General features: G+C 38.8%; 1 protein-coding gene across 5 annotated transcripts in view; it reads right to left on the reverse strand.

Moving 5' to 3' along the window:
* Bsk (mitogen-activated protein kinase dJNK) overlaps nucleotides 1-20761 on the reverse strand; it is a 153255-nt gene that overhangs the window by 6094 nt on the left and 126400 nt on the right. For 2 of the 5 annotated variants that reach the window (XM_071770734.1, XM_071770753.1), the window contains 8 exons: nucleotides 16063-16139; nucleotides 9865-10289; nucleotides 2898-3027; nucleotides 1898-2095; nucleotides 1277-1411; nucleotides 1055-1184; nucleotides 348-506; nucleotides 65-189 (listed from right to left, as the gene is read on the reverse strand). In XM_071770734.1, the coding sequence (XP_071626835.1) occupies nucleotides 65-189; nucleotides 348-506; nucleotides 1055-1184; nucleotides 1277-1411; nucleotides 1898-2095; nucleotides 2898-3027; nucleotides 9865-10004 (1017 nt within the window). In that variant the 5' untranslated portion in view covers nucleotides 10005-10289; nucleotides 16063-16139. Of the gene's footprint in view, nucleotides 1-64; nucleotides 190-347; nucleotides 507-1054; nucleotides 1185-1276; nucleotides 1412-1897; nucleotides 2096-2897; nucleotides 3028-3620; nucleotides 3873-9864; nucleotides 10290-16062; nucleotides 16140-20761 lie in introns of those variants that run through there. The other 3 variants (XM_071770743.1, XM_071770762.1, XM_071770771.1) reach the window with 2 other exon arrangements.

The following is a 20761-nucleotide window of genomic DNA, read 5'->3' on the forward strand; positions in this document are numbered from 1 at the left end:
GGAGAAGACAGTACGATTCGAAGCAACCATCCATTCACGCGATCAATCGATAGAGCCTACTTACAGCATTGACTTCCCCCTCGTCGTACCAGACGTTTATGTAATTGTGCAGCAACGCCTCGTCCACGGAAATGCGTCGCTCCGGGTCGATTACGAGCATGCGCGACAATAGATCCCTGGCTTGGCTCGCTAGAAGAGGAAGTAAAAACCGTGAAAGGAAGAGTCAGGGGGAGGGCGAGGCAAGGCGATGACGAGAATGCGGATAATTTCGTCGTCCGTGCGTCGAAAACGCGCGCGTCCCGCGATCAATTTCGCGACGCGGGGCGTCGACTTGCTGACCTACTCACCTTTTAATCTATTGTGTTCCGAGGAGTCCGAGGGGAATAGGACGTCCGGAAATAGCCTCTCGAAGGGATAGCCTGGATATCGCGGCCTGTTCTCCACGTAATTCCTGACGGTCGGCTGCAGTCGTTGCATGAATTCCTGCGCCGGTGTGCCAAGTTGTTCTGCAGATAAGAGCAACTATCTTATTTTTACAATACAATAGCAGTCTGCGAGAGTCTCTTCGCGATTATCCCTTTTGTGATAAAAAAAAGCATCGAGAAATCTGCAAGTACCACGATTAACTTTATAAAAAAAATTATTAAGGAATCATGTAAGGTAATCATGATTATCCGCTTATAATAAAAAAATGTCATAGAATCTGTAAAGTATTTATCATAATTATTCCTGTGAGACGAAAAATATCAGATAATTGATTAAATAATTACAATTGCCCTTACAATTAAATAAATTAAGTAATAATTGATGTAAAAATATTGCCAAGTGTCAATGCAAATAATTTTGTAGATTCTATTAAAGTTATTTTATATTTTGTTTAACTCCGAAGACACGTAAAACGGATTATAATAGCACACACATAACATCATGAAATTTTATCCCAAATTTAATTTTGTTCTCCATAATTTAAAACCTTAAAATTGGGTTTTATTTCATAAGATTTTATTAGTATTATAATTATCATTATTATCGTTAACGGAAAACGTAGCCTTACCGATTATTTTGTTCCACTGGTCGATGTGATCCGTGCCCGGAAACAGTACACCACCGCGTATCATCTCGCCCATGATGCACCCCACCGACCAAATGTCCACGTTCTCCTTGTACCCCATGCCCAGAATTACCTGGCAAGAAAAGACGAACGCTCCGTGTGAGCGAAACAGTCGAGCTAATCGGGAACAAATTGTGCGAAAAATTACAGGAGGATTTAACTCACCTCCGGCGCCCGATAATACCGCGTGACGACGTAGGGCGTCATCATGAATGTGGTACCGGCGGTCCTCGCCAAGCCGAAGTCGAGTATCTTCAGCGTACAGTCGGATTTTACGACAATGTTGCTTGGCTTTAGATCCTACGCGGAAAGGAGAACCGAATTTTAGAGATTTATCTTATATAGCTTGAGAATCGTCAGAGAGGCAATGATAAAACATTGATAATGAAAGTCAATAACGCGAGAAGATTCGAGCGATTGATATAATAATCGCGAAACAGCGGGTAGCGGCGAGTCAATCACGTTCGAGACCGTTCCGGTTGTATGAATTTTAATTTTTGGCACGTTAATTACGCAGGCAGTCCTGCAATCGTTGCACCGCGTTTTCACTTTTAATGAGCGCGACGCCGGTTTTAGCTATTCTATTATAACGCGCGGCGCGCCGGGAAATTAATCGGAACGACGGCAGGTTATTTCTTTCGCCGGTGGGACAACACAGCAGCCACGGGGGCCACGGTATGCAGGAATGGCCGTCGCTAATGAATCTCGTTACGGTAGATTAAATGGCTCCGCCCGTTATGCAATTTTCATTGGGGTTGCAACGCGCGAATAGCCGATGTCACCCACCCTGTGGATAATGCCGGCGGAGTGCAAGTGCTTGATGCCGCACAGCATCTGGTAGAGGAGGTACGACATGCGCTCGTGGTCCAGATCCATCTGGATCACCTGGCATAAGTTTGCGTCCATGAGCTCCATCACCAGATACACGTCTTGAAACTCGTCCAGCGACCGTTGCGGCGTGAACGCGTTCAGAAGACCGATTATCTGCAAGGCGATAAGAGTCGTAAAGTGACGAGTCGACTTCGTCTCGGAGTGAACAAATTATATTACGAATATTACGTATAATTGCGAATAAAACTTGCCCTCCTTCTGCTCCTTTCTCTCAGATTATTTAGAATTCAGATTATCTTTCTCGAAATTACGTGAACCTATTTGCGTTGTTATTCCAACACCATCCAACATAATATCTCAGTTATGCTCTTAACAGCGAATTAAAAAAAATGGGGTTGAAATGAATTTCCACAAATTAAAACCGTTGACTCGATTAGAACATAGACTTATGCATTCACCTTACTTTTAATTTCTATTATAATCTCTCCATTTACAATTTCATTAACAAAAACTACGCTCTCAGAAATTATTTGACGACAAAAACAAATTATAATTGCGAGTACAACGAAGAAAAGTAATGGCCGGAAGCTACTCGCGATGTATTGTTATTCTTCGTTGCAACATCTTTTCATTTAGCTCTGTGCAACTTTTTCTCTTGCGTTCCTGTTTAATTTAATTAGAAGAAGTAACCATGAGAGAGTATTTACGTTCACTTACATGACCATATAGTACAAAGCGCTCAATTACAATTTTTGCGAGATAAAAAGTCGCGCAGTACGCTGTACATGTGCTTAATTCAGCAGCAAGGCTTGAATAATAAATATTAGACATTTATATTTTAAGCCATTTTAAGAAAAAGACATTTATATTGTACGTATGCAGCAAAGAGTATGTATATGTGTGTCACGCATTGCAAAATAGACGCAGTGGAATAAAATTAGAAGAGAGAACTTACGTTTTTGTGATTGACCAGCTTCATGAGCTTGAACTCTCTGTAGGCCCTCTTCGCGTGTGTCACGTTTTGAAAAGGTCTGGACAGCTTCTTGATTGCCACATTTTGCGCAGTGACGGTATCGTACGCCGCGCTGCAACAGAGATGAAGAAAGAATTGAAGATTATTCGATCATATATGCCTGATCGCGCGATGTCATCAAGCTAAAAATACGTTAAACTCAAATAAATAATTAAAACTGAATGAATACTTCGTCGTTTAAAAATTTATATATCTAAAATTACTTTATTTTAGTTATAATAAGTCTTAGCGTGCCTATATCCCGTCTGTGTGGCACAAGATTCGATAAGATTTCTAATTAGTAAAGTAAAAAATATAGATTCATATTATATCATTTAATAGAATCAAAGCACACGCATTTTATTAGAAAAATTTCTCGTTAATCGAATTAATGTAGAAAATAATAAATTCGCAGATAATTTAATTTGAAGCAAAATGTAACGAAAAATAGCTACTAAAATGTGAGGGAATACTATACTATGGGAGCGCAAAGGTCAAAAAATATGCACCAAGTTTTCAACGGTAGCTGCTGCGAATTAAATGTACCTGGACGTGATATAAGCGCTCTTCGACGTAATAAATTTGACTATATTAAAGTTAGTAGAAGAGAAAAATAGACATTCTTGCAGCGTATGATCCATCATACGGGCCGTAGATTTTACTCACCAGACGATACCCTGAGCGCCGACGCCACGCGGTACGACGTCGACGTATCTCTCGGGTATGCAAAGCTCGGTGTCGCCGAAAACGTGACGACGATAGCCGCTCCGAACGTTGCTCGTTTCCATCGCGTTCGTCGTCATCGCATTACCTCTTTTTAATTCTCTCTTTCTCTTTCTTTCTCTCTCTTTTTCTTTAGCTCTTAGACTCGTGGCGGTTCTCGTGCCTTAACTTAGGTAGTGTATATCACGCCTCTAGCTACCAAACCAACGACACAAGAACTACAGGATACAGGAAACGAAAACGATCAAGCCGATCGCGGCAACGGAGAAAATTTATCGTCGCCAAGGTTCGGCGACTTTCTCGCGGCCGAAAGCTCGTTCTCAGCGCGATTAAATGGCGCAGATTACGAGCCCGTAATAAAACTCATTTAGTTTTGTTAATATCATAATTTGTTAACCCTTCGTGTGTAACGTCGGGTCACTCGTGCCCTGGCGAAAGTGACTGTCCCCTGTAGCTCAAAGGGAGGGGGGGGGCGGGACCAAACTATACTGAAAAAAATTGTATACTACTAAGCTACTAGCTCCCCAAGCGCCGACGGTCTAGTGCGTAAACAGCCGTTGTGAGAGCCAAACGAAATTTTGAAAGTGCACGAGTGACCCGACGTTACACATTACGTTGATTAAAAATAGCAGGTGAGTAAAATGTTTATTTTAATTTGGATGTTTTTTTTACTAAAAATTCATGTTCTTTCATTGGGAATTGATAGATTAATCTTAGTTATCGATAAATAATATGTTTTGACTGTGCACAATAATTTAGCCTCAATATAATTTTTTCATATTTTTGTACTTTTTTATAATTTTGTGATAAATAATTGTGATTGATTACATTTTCATGACGAAACGTGATTAAAAATGAATAAAATGTGTATTTTACTGTAATTTGTACCTATTTACGTACTTTCAAAAAACGTAATTTTGATGCTCAAAACTTAAGCATCCCATTAATTTATACATACTTCTAATATTTTTTCTTTAAAGTACTATTCTTAAACTTTAATTTTTTTTTTATATATTAATTTTTGCCAAAGTTACGATTTTTTGAAGAAAATGGTCCATTCTTCACGTTTTTATTTGTTTATATAAATATATTGTTTAAACAAATGAAAAAATCGGCAAAATAGCGATTGATCCTTAAAGTAGGATAGTTAATAAGGTAACATGAATTTTTTCAGATTTTTTTAGAACACTTTAAAGTATTTTTTAGGCTTCGGATACGAGTGACCCGACGTTACACATTACAGGTGCCGAAAAAGACGTTACACACGAAGGGTTAAATAAGAAAAGTAAACCCAACAATTATTAATGTTATTAATTTACAACATTAAATAATTAAAATTTTAAACTTCTTTTGAAGGCATTTTTTTCAAGTAACATAAAAAGCTTTTTATTCTTCTAAATTTATTTTTCGCGAGTCGCTTAACAACGTAAATTAAAATACATCTGCGGCGGCAGACAGTGAGAATTTAATTTTATCACTTATCACAAAAATGTAGAAACTTGTCGAAAGATATTAAATTGTACTTTGCGCCTCGCGTTACAAAACGCGTCGCGTTTCGCGGAAACGTAATTTTTCTCCGTCGACCGTTGCAACAACGTCACCGACAGCAGTCTCAAAGGACAAACAAGCGAGATGTATAACTCTTGGAACGAGCTCGAGTTAAGCTCGTCGTTCTACCTGGCAAGATCTCGTTTGCTCTCTCTCTCTCTGTTTCTCACTCGATTTTCCTTCGAGAACAGTGTCGCGCGTGTTCGCTTGATTGTCGGAACCATCCATACAATCTAATCTTGCGCTTTTGCAAGATCGTAGCATGTATTTTGCGCCAATGTCAATCGCGTGTTAATTAGTGGTGCAAGAGTGTTGGATGGATCCAAAAACCATGCAAGGATAAGCAAATCGGCAAAATAAAAAAGAAATATAAAGTAAAATTAAAATCACTAATAAGATTGCTATGATACAATTGAAAAATTTTGTCACTGTGTAATTACTATTCTAAATTATATTTTATACATATAAAATATAGTTCAGAATATTACACACACGGAGAGAATTTTTTGTTATATTTTACCCTTAAATTCACTACAAACTTGGGACAACTTGGCAACCAAGGAATTCTTAAAATATACAAGACATTTTACAAACAACGTGATAAAAATTACCAAGCAGATTGGTAAATTTTGAAAAATTATTGAAATTTCCTAGATATATTTGAGTAAAATTAATCAAACATATTTTATATTTTAATGTAATAGATATTAATATTTTTTATTATGGCAGATATTAATCAGAATAGCTCGCATAAAATTCTTGGTGGCACATGTTATCCCATCACAACTATCATAATTTCAGGGTAAATTTTAAGAGAAAATTCTCTCCGTGCATGTATATGTCTACATAGATGAACCTCTATAAAAATTTTATAGAGATAAAAAAATCGAATGTGCAACAAAAGAATTAAAATAAATGTCAATGTTTATCGAGCCGTAAACGCACTTCATACGTTTCTTACAAGAAACGGTAATTTTAAGCTTTTATAAAAATATCTATGTATAAATAAATAGCTTTAAAATTTTTGAATTTTTAAAATTAGCAGCGCACATTAGACATCAAATCAGACAATCAGATATTAAAAATCAATCTACTAAATTTTTCAGGCAATGTTTCTTGGTATACCTTGTGCTTCAGATTTTAAATTACACCGTGAAAGATTGATTTCACGATCTAAAAATACTTCGCAGTTGTTCGCTCGTTAAGCGAACACGATTTGCGAGCAAGTTTAATTACATTTGAATATGAATGATAATTATCAGAGAGTCTAAACCGAAAAAATAATGAGCGTCGCCAGAAATATGTTGCTAGGAAGCACTTGAAAGGCATACTTCCGTCGAACATGTATAATCGTAAGTATGGATGGTTCTTCACGACAGAACATTACCTTCGTCCTACCTTTCGAAATGTCGTGTTCACGACCGGGACCGTTTCCTCGTGAGAGAAATCGCATTCGACGGCCGGTTAAACGCGATCAAACGCGCTCAGAGCTCTCTCCCGCTCCTCCTCAAACATTTCTGTGTACCTTGCAGCTTTAGGATAATGGTAAAAGCCACCGGGTATATTCTCGCAGGGATTTCAAGAAATCATTAACCCTTTCCCTCCGGGAAAGTCTGTGACTTCAAAGCGACGTAGCGCATCTGGGCTCTTTACAGTAAGCTTCCGCAGTACAAATTGTCACAGTTCTGCAAATCGTAAATAAGGACTGCAACGCTATAAATTTCAGATAATCTCTTCTTAAAAGCCACGACAATAAAAGAAAGGACACGATTAAAAACAAATGAATCGATACAACAGTAGCTTGACCCACTTTCTAAAAGAAACTGAGAAAAGTAATCTCAAAAGGCTGAGAAAACGAAACATATAGATTGATTTCCCGAATTCTTCAAAATATGCGTTGTATTGAAATGTGATCTCTTTTAACAGTTATTAAAGTCGTAAAATATCTGAATTACACTGATATTTCCATAAATTCTTAATGATACATTTCAGTAGGACGCAGGGAAATATAAAAGAGTAAATCATCTCTTTTGCTCTCTCTGAAATAATTTCGGAGAGAGAATGTGTGCATTTTCTTTCAAAACTTTCAGAATATATTTAATCTCCAAGAAACGCCGCCAACTCGAAATACTCTTCAGTGGCATTTTACAGCATCATCTCGATCCCAGCAGTATCGAGATACCTTTCGTAACTACGAATTTCAATGGATATTTTATGCTCTCACGAGAGATCTTCGTTGTAATATTTTCTTTATCGCTAATATTTTATTATATTAAAATAAAAAGGGCATCGCCTGATTTCTAATATTATTTTTTTTTTATATAGAATAATGAAATTTCAACGTTAGCAAAAATTATCTCCGGTATTTCTGATAACGCCAGGATTAATGTGCAGGTCACAGATTCCATCGTGAATAATATCCGGCCGTCGTTAGCCGATTTCCTTTCGCATCCTGACCTACCTTCCATGCGCGCGAAATCAACCGGCCTTTTTCGAGAGCAAGCTCGCTCCTCGAGGGACGAGGCAAAACGAAAAGGCCCCTCTCATATTTTCCGTAATGGACCACGCTACGGCAGAATTTTTATCGAAAATCGATATTCCGCATTCCCCTCGACCGTCCGTTCGTCCGTTCATTCGTTCGACTTACCTGCATACCACGGCCACCGTGTATTGTTCGAGATTGCGCTTTCTCGGATAATGCAGTATTTCAGTTTCTATCGGACGTCAAAGGGGAGACACGTGCGAGGAAGAAAGGCGATCCACGATCCACGGAACAATTATCATGATGGATCCTGGCTTATACCCGTACGATCGATAATATTCGTTGTGAATTTCAACAATCTTCGAAGTGCGGTCGGAACAGAAATCGACTGACATTAACCCTAACATCACACTAACACGTTAATAGAAACTAGAGCGAAGAATGAGAATAATGGCCAATTTGCGAAATCATCAGATCTACTAAAAGAACAAATTAAACGGTATAATAATTTGCTACTAGATTTTATACCTACTTCATCAAAAACGTGAGAAAATCGACGTTGTCAAAATTGGGAAACTCAAATTTAAGTAATTTTCTCTCAAGTTTTTAAGAGCAAATAAGTCGTATAAAATGCGGAGAATATTCCGATTTTACTATTTAGGGGAAGTCCGGGAGATTTGACCATAGAGGAGAATTGAACCACTTTAAATATCTCGTTCAAATTTTGAACAAAGAGCTCAATCCGAACACGTGACAACATGACACTTGGTAGTGCGTATCGACTGTGAGTGAGACAAACGTGTTTTAACGTGCTCGGATTGAGCTCTTTGTTCAAAATTTGAACGAGATATTTGAAGTGATTCAACTCTCCTCTATGGTCAAGTCTCCCGGACTCTCCCTATGTCTCTATACTAATTATATTCTAAATTCTAGTTTTGGATTGTGATACTTTTAACAAAGGGTCGCAATTACAGTGAATATTCGCAGTAATATCGCGAGAGACAAATCATATATATTTAAATTCAATGTTTTAAAAATTAATCTGCAAAATTAAAAATCAAAATATATAAAACAAAAAAAAACAGAATATTATATACTAATTTAATTTTTAATTTCGATTTCAATCCTTCGTCAAAGTTTCTTTCTTCTGTTCGTATATCTTATCGAATCTTCAATGCAATCTCATTATACTGTTACGATCGTATTACCTTCTACCGATTGTTGCAAGATCTAAGTACCACTCTGAATATCCTCAAGATATGGAGGGAGTCATGACGAGATCTATGGCTCGGATACCTATTCACGAGAAAAAGAGAATGCCGTCGACTTAATTTGCCTCGTCTGAAGATCGGATATCGACGGCAAGCACGACGACGACGAGGAACGAGGAACGCCATGAAGCTGTCGTCGAGGACGATTTTTTCGACATCACGCGGCCGGCTTACAAGGAAAGGGCGTTCTGTCTCTCGTCGTCGTCGATCCCCGTCGTCAGAAATCCGCGTACTCTCGCGAAGACATTCTCCCTCGTTCCGAATCGAATTGCCCGATTTACTCTGCCGCCCCGTTTCTCCGCGCGCCGAACGGTGCCACCCGTTCCCCGTTGCCGTCGATTCGGGTCGGTCCTCGAACGCGAGTAAGAGAAATCGTAGTTAACCCTCACCCTCTCCCCCCCACCCCCTCGAGATATATGTCGACGTAGCGATACAACGTACGCCCGGCTTCAAATCCACCTCGAAACTTTTACCTCTGATGGATGCTGGCATTGTTATCGGTTGTATACGTAGCTTGAAGGCGGATGACGTTATTCTATCCAGAAAACGGATATATCAAGGCGGAACGTAATAAACATCGCGTGTGATAGATGAAACTTTTCATTCTGCGTATTCGATATTTGACGTTCAGACTAGATCAGTGTACTTTACGAGTTCTCTTAAATTATTTTGCTATTTTTCGTTCTTGTGTAAAGTCGTCTGAATGCAAAAGGAATTAAGGTTTCAATGAGAGTTCTCCGCTGGGACTTCCAGGGAAGATTCACCGGTTCGCGCGCGTGACTCGCACGTGTCTTTCCTTAAGTCATACTCTAATGGTCTAACAGTCTAATAGTCTAGTAATTATAAAAAAAAAACGTCGAATTGCAATGGCTACTGAACCACTCACCAGACTATCCCCTGCGCGCCCGATCCGATAGGCTTGAGGTTTTGATAGCGCTTCAGGATGGTGAACTTGGTGTCCCCGACCTCGACCGTGTAGAACATGGCGGACAGCCGGGTTGTCATGTCAGGCCCCAGGTAAGGCATGCGCCTCGGTGTTCGTCTCTCCTGCTGCTGCTGCACCTGAGCCGCCGCCTGCACACCGTCCACCCCGCTGGAGCACTCCTGGTGCACTCGACGGGGACTTACGCTCTTAGCCACTTTGGACGCGAGATTTTCAGTGCACCCACGGAATAGTAGCGGCGACAATGCAGGCGGGTGTTCCCGGAGTGCGCGGCACCTGATGCGAGTGCCAGGTCAGACCGCTCCTCAGGGGCAGATCGCGCCTCAGCACGCTGTTGCCCGATGAGTCCTTACGTAGCCCAGAATTGTCTGCAACGAGAAAAGAATCGAGGCGAAAGTTCGCATAAATCTGTTATTTCCAACAGCTAATTGTTAAATCGATATTGCTTGCCATATTTATCGCAGTCGCGAAAATTATATGAATCTTCAAAATGTAATAATTCACGACAAACCGAAATAACTGTTACCGTTTATTTTGATTTCACAGTAACTTTGATAACAATAGAGCGGGATTTTGCTATCAAGAAATTAAAACGAAAGAGAAAGAGAAAGAGTGACCTGAAAAGTGTGACATTTTACATTTAAAGAATTTCACGCAACAATCTAATAATAATTTCCCTCAAGGGCGCGGCAGCAAAATGCACGCGACATTTGCATAGCGGATAATCGAAATTGTATCATTTGTATAAGCGCGTGTCAACGTCATTTACGCAGATCTGTGCGTGACTGATTCATGTGTATAATAAACAAACATTAATCAATGTTGGAAAACGCGACGTAAAGTCAAAGGTCGGAAATAAGTTCGTTATATCTCGTCACGAAAGCGAATTCATTCTGACGGGAAAGAAGAGACGGGGACTCCAATTCAAATCGAATTATAATTTGGATTTAGATGAGAACAGAACATCAGATGTGTCCAAATTGCATATCCGGTATGTAGATTAGCACCAAGATTTGAAATAAGTCGCGATGTTTCAACGACGCTCGTGCCATGCATTCGAATATATGTATTCGAGTACTCGCTGGAAACCATTTTAATGTTTCCACAGCTCGTATATAAAGCCAGTTAGAACCCGCCTTGAGCTCATTGTTGGATCAAGCCTCAAGATCCAGCGAAGATCCACTTAGGATCTACCTAAGATTCAGCCAGGATCCAGTCTGAATCTGAAATGGGATCCAACTCTCTCTCCAAGTTTACATTAGAAAGTCAGGAAGAGTCCATTTTATGACTTATACTATAAAATACATTTTATATTTTCTTTAAATTATAGTTTTACGATTAGCATAATTGAGTTACGGTTTTATGATCAGCATTTCTGAAAAAATATTCAAGTAAAAAAATGGCATAATTTATCGCCACTTTATAATTTTTATCTTAAAAGATTAGAAGTAAAATACTACCATTAATAATGTACAAAAACATTAGATGAGTTTGTTTCAATTGTAATCGTTGTAATCGTATCATATGTAATCGTTATAAATAAGTTTATTAACAACTCTATGATCACATATCATATCATCAATCATAAAAAGATATCATTTATCCGATAAAATCATAACTCGCTTTTGTTCACCGAGAAAAATTGACGTATCACCGAACACACTTATACAACGAGTTTACATTGTTTGCAAATATTCCTTTTTTAATTTTAATCTCGTGTATCATGTCAGCAACGCAGAAAGAAAGAACAAAAGTATTTGTTATCTTTCAATTTTGAAAGTCAGCCACTCGTCCATTATTTTTTTTGTTGAAAGTGAGAGAACCGTTACCGTTACGAAACAAAATGTTTATTTGTTAGTAGAAATTACGTTATAAGAGCAATGAAACACGGTGCAATTGCACAAATGGAATCGTATCTTATCTCGACTTCCTATACATTTTTTTTCGGATGGACAGAAAAGAACAACATGAGGAGCAGCTATCAAGGTAGTCGGTGTAATGAATTTTATGGAACTATTGTTTTATTCTGTTTCTGGACTAAGTTCAAAAACTAAGAAATAAGAGGATAAATAAAATAAGAAATTTTTAATGATGAAATTTTGAAAGGAAAAACTATAAACTTTAATATTGAATATATCCTTTATTATAAATCTATCAAACAGCATTCAAATTTAGCAAATAAATAATTCACATTTATTAAAAACAAAATTAATAAGAATAAGATTTACATTAAACAAGATAATTCAGCAAATGTAAGTAGTAAAATTGAGAATTGCAGGAAAACAGATTTAACGAGATTAAATGAATAAATGCGTGAATAAATAGAAAGAGGCAGAGACAGATGCAAGCGTACTTGTTGATAAAAGGATTTTGTGAGAAAATTATGTTCTCAGACAAGAGATTAAAAAAGAAGTGAGAAAAGAGATGTTATGTTTTATTTTCCTGAAAAGTCTCAGAATAAATATAACATCATAGAGATAATTTTTGTATAATAACTAAGGAGTTTAAAACAGATTCAAACCCTAAAATCGGCCAAAAGTATATCTATTAATTTTGGCATCGTAATTTAATGTTATAAAAGGACTAATGTAAAATTTTCAATATTTTATTAATAACAAAATGCCATTAATAATACAACTTCTTATTAAATATCCGATGGCTAAGATTTTTTAAATAAGGGAGCAGACGAGCAACAAGATCTAAGTATGTGACTAAAATTAATTAAATAAAGATTTAGTAACTTACAATACTAAAACAGAAATAAGAATTTCGAATGCAAAGGCTAAGCAAGAACTAGATTAAAGCGTTGAACGAAGATGGAGCGTCAAAGAGAAACTTCCTAACTAAAGGAGAGCAAGACAAGCAAAGATGTTTTCATCAGCTTGCAGAAACCAGCGCTCCATCAGCGAAAACCACAGCAAAAGGGAGATGAAGAGAGACGCGAACTCAAGGAATTCCATCAACGAGCGTAGCAGCGGCAGCTGTATAAATCGTTAAAGATAATAGTACCTGTCGCTGAGACACGTGATAGGGAGGGTGGACTATCTCCGTGGCATCTCATTTCGAGTGATCTGGGTCGTCTTACATCGTTGTCGAAGACTACAACCGTGGAGAATCCAGCATCGCTACAATGTCCGTCATCGTGAACCCTTTTCGATCGATCGACAGGGCGAACACACCCCCGTGAGCGAATAAGCGGTCAAGCTTTCGAGCTTTGTGTGTAACGCAACTAACCCAATTGTATCTCGATTCAACGTTTGGATAATGAGAACTCAGCCCTATCAACTGAAGTATCGATCGATATAGAAAGAGAAAGAAAAAGAGAGAAAAAAAGAGAGGAAATAATTGACAAAAATGTATACGCGCTTGTAACTTACTGCGACATAGTACAAAGAAAATTAATTAAGTCCACTTTGTTAAACAAAAAAAAAGCGACAGCTCGGTGCCGGGAGATCTATTAATCATTAACTATACGACTATAAGAAAGTCTTTCAAGTCCCTATAGTCATTTATAATTTATAAATTTGTAAATAGCTTTGTTTGCGCGTCAAAACGTTACAATTTTTTCTACTTTTAAATTATTTTCATGACTCTTCTATTAGCTATTTCAATATAATATAAATAATTCTTTATATTATTTATCACAATTTTAATATTGAAATGGCAAATCATTAGATCATAATATAATGTTAACGTGTCGCAATTCGGTCGACGACATGACATCTCCGTCGCAGCGGCGAATACTTTCGCGGGAGTGTTTTCGTGCGCGCCGATATCTCTTCTAGTACCTCGGGATTCCCCCGATTATTTATAGCGACTGTCGCAGACGTAGACCGACAACGACAACGACGACGACGACGACGCCGCCGCCGCCGACGCCGCAGTCGTGCTCTTCGTGGTTGCTGCTTGGGCCAACCACCTTCCATCGTTCGCCACCTGCTATCAATTACGTAAACACGTCGATGAACGCGCAGGCCTTTAAAGACGTCTTTGTGGACATAAAAAAATCATTGAGCCATGGCGATGCTCGTAAGATGCAAAAACGTTTGATCGAGATCTATTAAAAGCTGTAGAGATGCTCGGATTTCGAGTTACGAGGATTACCAGAATGCTCGTCCGAGCTTTCGAAAGCTCGACGAAAACACTTAAGGATCTCGAAGTTACGGAGACATTCGATTGAGGATGAACGAGATAGAATCGACACTATTTGATTAAGAGAAACAAATGATAAATTGCAAAACTTTTAGCGTCTTGGGTCTTATCGACGTCTTAGTTCTTGAAGTGTAGAGTTACGTTCGAAGTAGTGATCTTTAAGTTTTAAGATTTTTAGGGGTCAAGGTAAATCGCGGCGCGTTCAACCCAGAACTGTTTCGTAAATCTGAATATGCTTCGGTTAATTTTTGTGCTAGAAACGTAGAAAATATCACGTGCTAGAAAATATCACGATATTTAATTCCAATCAAAATATTGTGATAAAACATTTAATTTTTACAATCGCTTACTCATTCGCGAGTAAACTCGCGTTTTGTATTTTCAGCCATGTCGATGAAACATGATTGATTTTGAAGCGAACAAACACAGCAGATGGAAAACAACACGCCGAGCAACACGCAGCCGAAAAAAAGGTACAGTATTATTTTCGCCGGTTCCGGAAAGCACTTGAGTCCTTTATAAAAATAGTCAACAAACTCCGGCGAATAGAAATACAAGAGGCTATAGAATTTTTACATCTTTTCAGCTTGGGTGTGCTTTGTTAACTTCATAAATTAAATAAAAACTCCGTGAATAGAGAAGGTGGTCGCTCACTTTTACGGAGTTAACAGTTCATAGCTAGTACTAACAAATTCGATGTCAATTTTTTCCCGCTAAAAACATGAAGAGAATTCATTTTTTTTCCCAATTAATGACTTTCGAATTAAAATAACAAATTAAAATTTACCTAAAATTATATATATATATATACAAAAAGTAAAATGTTTTGCCATGATTTCGCAACCTAAAGACCATTTCTTAATATGCACCATATAATGTAAAAATTATTAATATTTCCGTATGAAGAAGGTCGGTTTCCTATTTGGCAAAGATTGTGCCATAAATTTAATGGTTGATCCGGCAGGAGAGGAGACACCTTCTATATAGATTATTATACGATCTACGCTTCATTTTTCGTCTCGACGGGACTTCGGGTTCAAGTTAGGCGTGTTCCGAAAGCAACTCGCGTGACGGCCATTGTCGCGCGACCATAATTCAGCGGATAAGACGGATTTAAGAAAGTTCAGCTTCACGACGTCTCTCGCCCCGGAGATGATTTAGCGCGCGGAGGGCTGGATAGTTTCTCGTCTATCGCGCCTCTGATCTATCGCATTTAGGATGTACTTACAAGAACATACACGTTCGTTCGTTCGGGTAAAATTTATGTTTCGATTTGGAGAAACTTCCTGGATATATTTAGTATCGTGTCATCGCCATCAGCGCTGTACTTGATAAATACGGCGTAAAATGAGAATCTCTACGGGCCAATATTTCAATGTGTAGCAAGAATATTATAATAAATCTCTAATGTGTCTATGTTCTAAAATTTTTTAATATGTTTAAAAATTTAAAAGAAATATCGCGTGATATATAACATAAAAAATAATATAAAAAAATATATAAAAAATAAAATATCTAATATGTGAAAAATGTACATCTACTATAAAAAATAGATAATATGTACCTATATTAAAATTTAAAAAACTTGACACGTTTATTCTGGCGTCATATCTGGCTTGATTTAACTAAATCGTACTTTTTTTCTCTCTGTAACCAAACTGCAAGCCGAGCTCGCAAAAGAGCCATTTGCAAGCGTTGCAAATATTTGAACAACAAGAACTATTGGCAGACTTCGTTACGGACATTTGACGGGAGACGAGCGTTTCGATCGTAATCTATTTTAGTTGAATATTTCGAGAGTGCGGAGGGGGGAGGGGGAGAGAATTGATCGTCCGTGTCAGAAACGTTGCGCAAATTAATATCAAGAGACACGGTAGTGTCTCGCGCCAAGTACACGCGAAGCGAGACCGCACCGTGACTCTTTTACGCGAACGCACGAGTTGCGAGTACCCGAGATTTTGATGAGATTACCGTAACGCACACACTCACCATAAACAGGCGGCCATTGTGGATGCGGCGGCGAAACGCTGATACGGCCGTGCGGGGACGGACGCGGAAGCAGGGATCTGCAAGCAGACAGAACAGAGACGTCCCTCAGAGAGCGTGTCGACAGGAATTTGTATGCGTCCGCGGATGCGTTAATGCTCTGCATGCGCCCCGCTCGCGTATATATATATATATATGCGAGCGATGCACCGCAGTCCATCGATTCGCGCGCACGGGTGCCACTGTGCCACCGTGTAGCCTTTCGCTCGATACCGTTGCACCCCGTTGCACCGCTATGCAAATCAATGGCGAACGTGCGGCACGAGCCCCCCTCGCCACCCCGACGCCAAAAATTCAGCGGGGATCAAACGACTTCGATATTGCGGAACAATTGTGTAATCCCATTTCATAACGGACTGATCCCACAAAGCATATCTCTCTCGCAGTAATGTTTATAAATTTATCATTATTATATTACTATTAATGCATATAGAAACGCTTGGCTATCGATTAAAAAAATATGAATTTTATGGAAATTCCTTCTCTCTGATCACGGTGCGTTTTGATGATTGATGATAAAATATATCGCTTCTATACACTATCAAATATTAAAGGATGAAATTTAAACCAATAGCTTAAGTTAAATAACATTTTGTTACTTTTAATTACCATGTGTATCGAAATTTATTATTTGAGCACAAAACAGTATTATTTTAACTCTATCGGTTTAGTTAAATTAACATATTAAGGAGAACCAGTGGCGACCTATAGAAACGGTTAAAAATTGAGTACAATTTGAAGCTATAAATTTAACGATGTATTAACAGAAAAACTAAATCTTTTCTCTATCAATTTTGTATATTTTTTTTTAATTAAGTAATATCTACATAATAAGAATATAAATTCCGAACCAACGAACGGCCGATACCATCTTAGTTTTACAGAAACGTTCACCCGCTCGGCGCAATTCGTCGGTTCAATTACAACGGGAATAATTAGGGATTAATTGCCGTTCTCTCGGCAACTCGCTTCGCTCGCTTCTTGTATCGCAGAATATTTAACGAAACCCCTTGGGAGACGATGCGAATTCCTGGTGCTACATAATTAAGTTATCGATCGTCTGGGAAATTGCAACTCAGCTACACGACGCGCGTCGTGAAAAATGCATTGTCCTTGCTCGATAATTCGCATGGCCTAATTATTCCCGAATTCTTCAACCCCGAAGATACGACGTATCTACGTGGAAGAAAATAAACTAATTGGGAGTGGCACATATTAATAAAATACACAAGTACAGTTGTGTTTAATTCCAGAAGTCGCGTCTCCCTTTGACGGGGATGTTCTCGTCGATTTATTTCTGCGGGCGGTCTCGCCTAATACTCGTCCCACGAATTTTCGGCGTTGAGAGCTCTCTCTCTCTCTCTCTCTCTCTCTCTCCCGTCCGTCCCGCGCAGGAATGCTGAAAAAGCAGCACGAGCGCGCGCTGGCCGCGGTACGCGTTAATTCGAATATATACCGTGTCTAAAATTAATATAAATTAGCGCCGTCGTCCGGCCCGCCGGAATGCCAGCGTCGTTCCTGTAAATTGAGACAAGTCGCGCGCGGTCCGCGACCACCGCGCGCGAGATGGTCCAACTTACTCTCGGACTAAAGCGCCTTATAATGGCCCCGTTGTTTCTGCCACCGGCGCGTCGTTCGCCAGATAGATTCGCACTCGACGGATTGCGAGCAAACGCGCGATATGAATGACGTTAATTAATTTAAATTACAAAATTCATAGGCCAGTTCTTTTTACGTTATCGTTTATATAAATCGACGAAGGTTCCGTGAAGTCCTCGATTTTGCTGCCAAAAGACCGACAAAAGTTTGAAAATTATAAAAAGAGAGCATGTGCCTTGTAATATATATACAAACATGTATCATTAAATTAATCACTTCGTTATAATAACTGATCCTCTCGAAATGTAAAATTTGCAGCGCATTATTATTGTCGGACGTGTACGTCGAATCACACATCAGAGTTGCCGGAGGTAACTCCGCGTCAATCGCCATCAGCATAAAAAAAAATATAATCCGCGAGCCACAGTTGCGTTCCAACGCAACTCGCGTTACACACAGAGCAACGCTAACCCGGATTGTTTCATTAACCAAGTTTCAACGCAAAAAGTTACAGCCCGTTGGCTTTGTGGAGCACATCACAGCAAACCGATGCACGCGTTTGGTTTCACTGTGAAAAAAAAAAGAAACGACGGGAATATGAAGGGAATAAAACTCGCAAACCCAGTTATACCGCGGCAAAGAGGATTACGCGATTCTCGCACTAAGAATCGTTTCGCCCGAAGAAGGCCAAAAGGTCAGGCTTCTCGAGTTACAAGCACGAGTAGCAAAGTTCACGACTAGTCGCTTTCGATCGGTTTTAATCCGCAACGAGCGAGCCGGGAAAGCGGCGGCGCGGCGGCGGCGGCGGCGGCGACTCGTGAAAAAGCGTCCCTAAAGTGTCGTCGATGGCGAGCACAGGGCGAATCCGTTCCGAAGGGTCCCAGAAAGTCGTTTCGAAACGGCAGGGACATGTGCCGCCTCCGGCTGCTATATAGAAGGGACGATAAATAGCGTCGAGAAGCTACGAAGCTATAGTCTTCTCAATTAAGGACGATCGACGTGAATTGGGCACAAAGTGCTCTCTCCGATCGAGACACGATAAATATTTTCTCAAATTGCCACGAGAGAAAGGTGGATCGCAGGTTTTCAGCAGTGCTTCAAATTGAATGCAAAATTAAACGTTCATAAATGGAGAATTCTTGCGAGGGCGCGAGAGCTCTTCATTCAGATATTTGCAGAAGTATACAAGTTATAACGCAGAAATCATATGAAATATTCATATCCCATCCTTTTCAGGGAAAAGTAGTAACTGCAAAAGTATGGAAATTCCAGAAATAAACTTTCATCTCTCGAATTATAATACGTGCCTAAGTTTAAGTCGGAAGTTATTTACAAGCTCAGACATGATCCACTGTGTCATTTTTCATTTTCTTTCCTCATCGAACAATAGTTACTTCGACAGACGTAACCGAACTTGCAGAACCTCCGGAACATCGACAGATCCAAAATGATCCAAGATGGTCAGAACTCCATTTCGTTTTGGTGATCTCCGAAATGGAATATCACATTCTATAGAAATCATAGTCCAAAATAAAATCTGTTTAATCCATCGGGAAATAGAGAAAAGGATCAGAATATTGTGTCAAGTTGCGTAGAAATATTCTGCATATTTTTTTCGTTTTTAAATTAATTCTAATCAAACAGATCAATTCAATTCTAATTTTAAAAAATTTAGACAAATTTTGAGCAACGATTTATTTTTTACGAAAGTTATATAGTAATAAAAGTAATCAATCTCGCCAAAATAATTATTTGCGAATTAAAAATTAAGAAACATTAGGTTTATTTGTACATGGTGTACAGTATTTTCGACCTACCACGTCGAACTGATTTCGCACTGTGGACGGAAGTAAACGAGATAGCAAACGTATCGATGTCTCAGGAGCGAATCGATAATACACAGTGATGCTGCTCGGTCGAATCAACGCGAGCTGTCTGTTATGAAAGGGGGACGGAATGTCGATTCAGATATTAAATTTCCTTGCACTCGGCATGTTCCCTGCAATGCGCGCGCGAGGCTCGTCACTATTTCCCACAGGACCCCGCCGGCTTCTGTCAGGATGCATTGCTCACCCCGTTCGCTTTTACGGTGTCGTTTTTACCCGACCGTGTTACAGGACTCGTAATGGCCGACCTGTCTCAGGACGACGATGAGTGGTCCAGCTTCGACCACGTCGTTGAAATGAAACGCTGTGCGTTTTTATTGCGATCGGAGAAGCAATTGTGCACGTGAAATGCACAATTTGCGCTTGCATTTAAAAAATATTCTGAATTCTAGTTCTGTTAAACAATTTATAATTTTAAAAGACGCATCAATTATAAGTCATTTAATTTCTTATTAAGTAATTAATTTTCACAATAAATTGCAAATTAGAAATTATGTATTACATTAAGATATATCATTTATTAATATATACACACATATTTTAAATATTTTATTTCTAATTATAAGAAGTACCTTGTTATAAAAACAAAATATATATTTAAAGCTCCGATATGATAATCCTCGTGATAATCTCAATTAATAAAATTTCTTTTACATTAAAATCATTTTTGTTATCCTTAGAAGAAACTCAAAAAAGACAAAAACAGAAAAAGATAAAGAGATAAAAGTTTTCTTTTAAAAATTATGAAATAGCATCTCTAGCTCGATTCTCGTATAGCTAGAGATAAGGGACTCGAACTCGTATTCGTAGCCAATCAGGCGGCTAATTTTCCTGCATGTCCGAGACGCCTCAGAGCGTTCCAAGAAAATCGAATTTGCTCCCTCGACAAAGGGTAGTAAGTCGTAGAGTTCTGACATTCGATTTCAAAGCGTTCTTTCGAAGCGTATATCCTTCGTGCATCTATGAGTCTTTCGTTTCTCCTTTTCAGTCGTTAGACGCGCGTCTCCGTTCCGATAAGGAATTATATTTTCCTATCGAGAGGAGTCAAGAGAACTTTTTCTTGCTACTAAAAGTCGAAAGACTATATACGGTTTGTATTACTATATACTTACCCGTGACACTGCTGTGAGTATTGCGTTTAATATAAAAAGAAAATA

Source organism: Temnothorax longispinosus, chromosome 1 (assembly GCF_030848805.1).
Source record: "Temnothorax longispinosus isolate EJ_2023e chromosome 1, Tlon_JGU_v1, whole genome shotgun sequence".
Classification (NCBI taxonomy): domain Eukaryota; kingdom Metazoa; phylum Arthropoda; class Insecta; order Hymenoptera; family Formicidae; genus Temnothorax; species Temnothorax longispinosus.